This window comes from Cornus florida, unplaced genomic scaffold, assembly GCF_030987335.1.
Source record: "Cornus florida cultivar Cherokee Brave unplaced genomic scaffold, ASM3098733v1 CherokeeBrave_3.0.0_Hap2_Chr11, whole genome shotgun sequence".
Lineage (NCBI taxonomy): Eukaryota > Viridiplantae > Streptophyta > Magnoliopsida > Cornales > Cornaceae > Cornus > Cornus florida.
Genome location: NW_026775581.1, coordinates 110,669,649 through 110,678,150, shown reverse-complemented (window position 1 = coordinate 110,678,150; position 8,502 = coordinate 110,669,649). Strand labels below are relative to the sequence as shown.

Here is an 8,502-nt window from a genome sequence, read left to right as displayed (position 1 = left end):
AGGAATTTGCTATGTCAAGACATATAAATCCCAACAAAAATAACATGTAATTTTAATTGTTTGCTACTTTTCAATCTTAATTGTTGGCTAAACACCCTCTCTTGCGTGTTCCACTGGAGTTAGGAAGCAGAACCAACCATTTTTTATTTTAGGCGACGTGGGACATAACACTCATAGACTTTTAATACCATATCCAGTGCGCATGCAACATTCTATATTATGATTACCTTTTTATTAATAGTAGTAATGGATCGTTACATTAAATCATCATTATTATAACAATATTGTAAATGTAACTATCATCTCAGGCTTACATGATTAGGCATGTGGTAGTTGAGCAATTAGAACCCAACTAATACTAAAAGAACATTATTAATTAATTCATACCTAACTGCCATATATATATATACACACACACACACAGATGTATGAATGATGTAAAGCACACAATCACCTGTCATTTATGTACTTGAATAATGTTAATTATTTTGCTGGTTGTGGCATGATTTTGAGCAGAGATAGGTCTATATCGAATCACCAAATTGTTCTTGATTTCTTTTAACAAGTTAATGTTGGGGAAGCATCCAACAATGGAATATGATGATGATAACACATCATGATTATGAAATCTACCACCACTATATATACTAGGCATCTAATCTTCATGTACACTGATCTTGGCACATCTTCCTTTATTTAAGTTTCTGATTCAAAGTGAGGTTTTAGCTTGTGGTGATGATGATTTGCTCATATGCTACTTTCTTTTAGGACTTTCGAGTCCTATAGAGGAGGCCATTATATAACCTTTCAGAGGCCTAGCTAGCTAGCACTGGTTTGTCATTGTTTATTGTAACTTGGCCACCACAAAACTCAATCATATAGCCTCCTCATGGCCTGAATGAGACTCATGTGGTCCTCATTCTCCTCCTACTAATGCGCCGGTCAGCTTCAAACTTCTTTGTTACAAGTATACTTTAGAGATCCGATCAGTAAATTTTAACACTTATGTATTGCATTATTATTTCATCTTTTGTGTGTATATATATATATATCAAATTTCTTATGGTATATTCACAAATACCTTGCAACAAAGGGAACTTATTCTCCTATGGTACTTTGATATATAAGTTTATATATAGAGAGATCACAGATTTCAAAATCTTCTAGCTCCATTGGTTGTTACTTAATTATTAGAGAAATGGAGATTTCTGGTTAGAATAAGGCTTAACAATAAAGATGGTGATCATAACAGTGATGACGTGAAGAGTGACGACGATGATTGTAATTAATGAATTAGAAAAGAGATGGAGAGGTGCAGAAGATGGTGGTGTTTGTCATAAGAATGGAACATGATATTTTTATGAAAGTGAGCAAACAAATCATGATTTGGAGCTCCAGAGAGACAAGGAAAGAATATATATTCTTCATAATTTCATTTCAGCTTTCTGTTTTTGGCATTCCAACATGTAACATAATTGAACTTGTACAAGTTGTAAAATCATTTACAAATAAGCAGAAGTGGATAGATTCATATACTCAATTGATGAGGACTAACTTTCATATATATCTATATATACTTCTATAAAACATAGCAACAAGAAACGCAAGCTAGGTGACAAAAATGCTATATATATAAGCCATGATTGTAAATATGCCCTCTTTTCACATAGTGAGTGAGTGAGAGACAGATTTGGGGGGTTTAGGGAAGGAGAATCAGTCTAGTAATTATCCTCTTTGTTTGGCAGCAACTTCAAGGATTAATGACTTCTTTTTCTCTTAAACTCTCGTATTTGTTTTTCATTTTAGTAAACCTAATGAGAGGTGTCAAATTGAGGTTTAATATCTTGAATCCAGTTTCAGTTAGATTAGCTAATAATCTTTAACACCCATAACTTTGGTGAAGATTCTACAGTCAAATTGATCGAAGTTGTTGAATGCCTTAATTTAAAGCATACATTGGAGCTCAATATATAATAGGAGTAGTACAATAAAACTATTTTTTTCCCCTGAAAATTAAATACATCCCAAAGGCCGCCTTAGTTGTAACCTCACAAGCAAAAGATATTATAAAGGAGGTGAGCAAATCTAGCATAGGATTAGGATCCATAAAAAGTGATTAATTTGCTACTATGTTGGTTCCATGCTGGCAAATGTGGTGGCTAATATTTTACAATCAATGAGAAAGCTTAGAAGTGAAGTTGGAGACAAACATATAATTATAAGAAGTCTTGTTGGTGGTCAAAAGAATAATCTCCCTTTCACGATCATTTTTATGCATTAAGACAACTTGCTTGCCTTTGCGACTCACACATCACTCTTGGACGTAGGAATATAAGATATGCCTTGTTATAATATAATTGATAATCTTGTTGAAGCTTTTTCAGAACCAAGCATCCATCAAAATCTATAGAAGATATCCAAATACATGTAAACAAGAAGATATGGTTCACATACTGAATCAATATTTCCTACTCTGTGTAGATAATGTCCGTTTTACGCATCCACATATAATCAACAATCTTTTTGAAGCTTTTTTAGGACCTAGCATCCATCAAAATCTACAAAGATATCCAAATATATGTAAACAAGAAGATATGGTTCACATACTAAACCAAATCATTCTACTCCTTGCATATAATGTTCCTTTTAAGCAACCACACATATAACTGTCAACAATCTCTTCCCTAAACGATGTTGAACAAATCACCCCTTCTTAATTGGGACCTAACATTCTTGTTGGACTTACCCTCATGGGCTTATGCACGCTTCCCTCATTTTTAATTGGGGATTGACTATGATACCATCTGCCTTAACTTCCTTTATCTTATGTAGATACTGTCTACTTTGAGCGCACATGAAGAGTGTACACGATTTTCAAAACACGTCCACACAATTATGAGGCATGCATCCACACATATAAATGCCAACAACCTCTTCCCCCGACAATGTGAAACGTCACACATACATCACAACCCTATATGTTTACAATCATATATATCGAAAGAGACCTAATTAATGCATCAAAAAAAATTGCAATGGTACTGTTGATGGGCAAGTGTAAACATTGTGTAAAGATATATATGCCATTTGCTGCAAGTATTTACAATGTACATGACAGAGGACCACAGAATTTAGCATATGGTTATAAAAATATAGCTGCCAAGAGAGAGGAATATATGGAGATGGGTGTGGCTAACAAAATGTGAAAAAAGAGGGTGAAGCAACTTGCATGATTGTGATAGTAAAAATTACAATATATGAATAGTGTTAGTTTGCATATTCAAATCCCAAATGCATCTTTCTTTACAGGTGGGAAAAAGGAGAAAATCTTTTCACAAGCAAAGCTTAAAAGCTTCTCTCAAGATATATTCTTGTGGAAGGATTTGTTTCACAACAAAAGAGGTGAGCCGTATCATTAATTGGCTCAGGTTCTTATTCCTCAATCATTTGAGGTTTCTGCATATATATATATACTGTGATGATCAAATCAAAAGCAAAAAGATGAAGGTCTCTGTTAACAATCACAACCCTTAAGCAAAGGAATCTTTCTAACCAAGTACTGTATTTTTCTTTCACGTCCAAAAGGCTATGGTGAGAATAAAGATAAAGGAAAAGGTAATTACTTGTGACTACCTACTCATTCGAATTAATATCCCTATTTTTGATAATAAAACTGTATAAGATTCGTATATTTATAATTATAAGATGAAGATTAGATCGAATAATGACAGTCTAATACCTGTTTAATTAATTTTCTTTCTTCTTTATACAGAAGATGGTTTCTGTGTAAATTCCTCAAACATTGCAATATATATAGCACAATAATAGAAAGAAAAAAAAGTTTTAAGAACGGTGAACACACTGATGAGACACATCAAACATGCAGGAGTGTCATAGTATGGAGTTGTTGTTTGTAGCACAAGTTTAGTAATTACTACTTCTGGTCCAAAATAAATGTGAGTCACAATTTCCAAGATATTTTGAGATGGAGGGAATAATATTTTTGTCACCAAATTCTTTGATGACCATTATCATGAGAGCATTCTTTTCCAAGCTGCTACTCAGACTGAATCACTTACAAGAGTGGTGAATCCCACCTCTTTCATGTCGGATAGGCCCAAAAAGTATTTTTCTTGTCATGAGAGTACGGTACCATTCTAGCTAGCACAAGCACCTTGCAACTTAAGAGTGAAGAGGAAGAAGAACCTTCATAATAGGTCCCCCCTGCTCAAAACAAAGAAGGGATTATCTCAGAATCTCCGAAGGTGATGGAACAATAAGCTAAAGATCAACTTGCATGCCACTATTTAAATTTCGGATTTTTCATGACAAAGTTCTTAGTCAATTCCATGCCTCCATCACAACAATTTGATTCCAAGTTTGGGCCCTTGAAAACAAGGGCGACGCAGACTACTAGACTGTCGTCATTATTGGATCACAAGAACAATTAAAACATACTAGACTTTAATTCTACATGTAAAGGGATTGTTTTTCCTTTTAAACATGTAACTTTCTTATTGCAACTGACCAACTTCCTTCTTCTTCCTTTTTTTCCCATTTTTTTTTTTTTTTTTTTTTTGTAATTGTTTAATTTAAGATAGATCAATTTTCTCTTCAATTTTTATAAAAATCTTGCTTAAAATATAATAAAAGAAAAAATAATCAATCAATATAAAGTTTTTACATCTACTATTTTGTTCAAAAACATTATTTTATCTTATCATTTTTCAACTTGATTATGTTTCCATCGTTGCAAAACACCTGTGATGATTGTAACTAAATGCGAACAATGTTAGGGAGTTCAATAATCATAAATTGATAACATAATGATAACTTCAGTCGGACTTCGCAAAATAAACAATATCAAGACAAAAATGAGCATACAAACTGCTATTGCTTTATTTATATAAGGAAAACAAAAGGTGTACAATGCATAAAACTTCCATATCTGTGCAAAAACATAATCTTAATCCTCCATTCAGACCAAAACCAAACCAGTTCATTAAACAAAATCACCAAAGACTTTGTCGCCAATATCACCACTACTTCGACAACCTAAAACAGCAAATAGTTCAATAGATAGCATATGTGACCACCCCATGTAAAATTTCCAAAACGCAGAAACCCCACTATTCAAACATTCCAGGAACCCTAGCAACAGCTTTGCAAACCAAGGGGTGCTTCATCTCCATGGAGAGTTTGAGGCTCTCAGACAAGTCCACACCATTATCAGAAGCAACCCATTTCAAGTTCTGAAGCAACTGGGCTAACCAAAGCTGAACAGTTGCTAGCCCCATGGCTTTACCGGGACAGACCCTCCTCCCAGCGCCGAAAGGAGCCAACCTGAGATCAGACCCCATAATGGGAACCTCCTCCTCCATGAACCTCTCTGGTTTGAACTCATTTGGCTCCGACCACACCTGCTCGTCGTGAGTAATGGCCCACATGTTTACCATAGCAGTGGTGCCAGCCGGAATGAAGTGCTGGCCGACATGGGTGTCGTGGATGGCGAGCCGAGCCCAGGACAGTAATGGTCCTGGTGGGTGCATTCGCAGTGTTTCCTTCACTATGGCACTGAGATAGGGAAGGTGAGGTAGGTCGGAATCGGATACTGGTCGGGAGGTTCCAACCACAGTGTCAATTTCAGATTGGGCTTTGGCTTGGATTCCAGGATGTAAAACCATTCTTGCAAGTATCCACTCTAGGAGTATTACCACTGTATCAGTCCCCCTAAAGATCATTTCCTGCAAAAATACAGAAACCTCCATTCACCCACAGTACATTTGTATATTTGATGATAAAACATGCAGTATTAATAAATAAATATACATATATATAGGGAAGGTAATCGCTTAATTTCTGAAAACAGACCATTAAGAACTCAGAATTTTATTTATGATATAAATGTAGAAAACAGTAAAAGCATCACGAACAAAATGAGAAAGGATAAGAAAATATCAGCCTTATCATCAAACAAAAAAAAAGAGAAAACATTCAGATTCTCTATATCTTTGGAACCCAGATAAAGAACAGAACAGATTCAATTCAAGCATCTGGTTACAACAATCTCAGGTACAATGGTAACACAAAAAAGCAAAATAGATTTAAAGATGATCAGCAGCAATCTAAAAAATTCATAGAATCCCATAAAGTAACGTAAAAATAATTCTAATAATGATAAGGAAAGGAACGAAATATAGAAATACACAAGTGCTGTTTTCTAACATCAGTTTTCATGGTTTTCTTTTCTCAAAATAGTTGAAAAACTAAAAAATAGTAAACAATTGAAAATTCATTTATTTGAAATTCTCATTGAGGTAAAAATAATGCATAATTTAGGAGAATATCTATTGTATTGTCTCGATTGAAATCTGTTTGAAGGAACTGAGGCAAATATTAAATCATCATCATAAGCACAATAAAAGCAACACAATTCACAAACTAAAAATTAAAGGTTGACAAGAAAGGGTAATAAAAAAAATTACCCAAAGAACTGCAACCATGTCAGAGTCATTGAGTATGTTCTCCATTTCTAAATCAAGCAAGACATCAACAAAATCAGCAGAGCTCTCATCAACACCACAACCATTTTCAACCCTCTTCATCCTATGCTCTTCTATGATCTTCCCAACAAAAACATTCACCTTAGCAACCAAATCTTTGCATCTCTTTCTCACTCCCTGCAAATCCAACCAGCCCAGAATAGGAAAATGGTCACTCCAGTTGAAAATACCAAGCAATTCATACCCTTCGCTCACTAAACCCTCCAGTTCACACCCATCCCCAACACCACCAAACTCGTAACACCTTCCAAACACACTCATCATCACATTGTTCAGAGACCCAAAATGCAAAACTCTCTTTACATCAATCTCTCCATTTCTCTCCATCAAATCCATGATTTCACCAACCATTTTGATCCCAATCGTTTGCCGAAACTCCCCAAAACAGCCGATTCTCTTGGGACTGAACATATGGGTCGCAGAAATTCTCCTCAAATTCCTCCAATACACACCATATGGAGCGAAACCCATTGCTCTGTGGAAGAGAAGCTCGTAGGCAGACTCTTTAATGGGTCGATCGGCGAAAGCCGAGCTGTAGAGAATGTCTCTGGCGGTCTCGGGTTCGCTTGAAATGATGAAACGGGTGAACCCAATCGAGAACGCCATTAACGGCACGGCCTTAAAACTCTGAGCGAGCTTTGCGAGGACTCTGTGAGTCAATGAGCCAGTGAAAGCGAAGACCAGACCTAGAAGAGGAAGACCAGAGGGTCCTGGAATGGATGTTTTAGGCTGGCCTCTGATTCCAACCTTGGAGAGAGCCCAAGCGAGTCCACCAGGTGATAACCAGAAAGCAAACGAAGCAACAAAGAGGAGAACACAGAGAAACAGCTCGAAACTGAGTACTGAGGAGGAATAACCTGTTTGAGGAATGCAGAGATAATAAAATTCGGATGACATTTTGGGCTGTTTTAGAGAGAGAAAGAGGGTAGTTCAGAAATGGATGGAACCAGTGGGGAATTCTAACGAAAGAGAGAACAACGGAGGAGAGAGAAAGAGTGTGTGTGTGTGCAGTAGGAAGTGCCGAAGTGGCTAGCAGAGTGAGGAGACGAAGAGCGTGAGAAGGCGGTTAAATAAGGATTGCTTGTCGACTGAAATTACTTTTCTGCATCTGAATAACGAAGTCGTTTCCATTTTCCCCTTTTTTTCTGGCAAGCATGTTGTGGCGACTTAAAATAACTGTTACAAATTTTTTATAAAGTTACACGTTTTTAGTGTGAAAAAACGTGTACAAGCCAACCAATCAAATTGCTCATATTCAAATAATTCTCTACAAAATTAAAATATTTTAAAATAAAATTAAGCAAGTTAATTAAATTTACTTTTGAAAAAACAAATATAAATAAATAAATGGACGTGACGGTTCACTTTGATCCAAATGGTCTGTTTGGTTAGATAGAAATTTTTGATGAAAAGTGAAAGTGAAAGAAAGTGAAGGAAAGGAAAAGAAAATTAAGTTTATATTATGTATTTGATTAGTAAGAAAAATTTTCAAGAAAGTTGTGAAAAAATATTGTTTTGTGAGTTTGGAAAGAATGAAAGTGAAAAGAAAGTGCTTGTAGTTCACAAAACTACCCTTTTAATTATAAGATTACTTTGTACTCATACTATCATATCTCCAGATTTATAAACAAAATTAAAATTTTAAATTCAAAGATAAATTAATAGACATTATAATATTTGTTTTCTAATGTTTAATAATTAGATATATGTGATTATAGGTACAAGTTTAATTAATAAAAAAATTTGATCCAAAAATTTTTGAGGATAAAAGGTTAAAGTTAATATATATACTTTTAGGCATAAAAAAATAAACAATAAAAACTTCAGTCTAATAGAAATAAAATACTTGTAACTAAATTAGTTTGGTACATATAATATACGTAAGGTTAAAACTAAATTAATTTGGTATATCTAATATACGTAGAGTTAAAATTAAATG

At 34.8% G+C, this 8,502-nt stretch overlaps 1 protein-coding gene across 1 annotated transcript; it reads right to left on the bottom strand.

The window, feature by feature from the left end:
• Positions 1-4,877: 4,877 nt before the first annotated feature.
• On the bottom strand, positions 4,878-7,612 carry LOC132284923 (cytochrome P450 78A5-like). The gene is made up of 2 exons (XM_059787065.1): positions 6,486-7,612; positions 4,878-5,744 (listed from the first exon to the last, which is right to left on the bottom strand). Exons 1-2 carry the CDS (start codon positions 7,458-7,460, stop codon positions 5,130-5,132), a joined length of 1,590 nt encoding a protein of 529 aa, XP_059643048.1. The 5' UTR covers positions 7,461-7,612; the 3' UTR covers positions 4,878-5,129.
• Between the last annotated feature and the right edge of the window lie 890 nt (positions 7,613-8,502).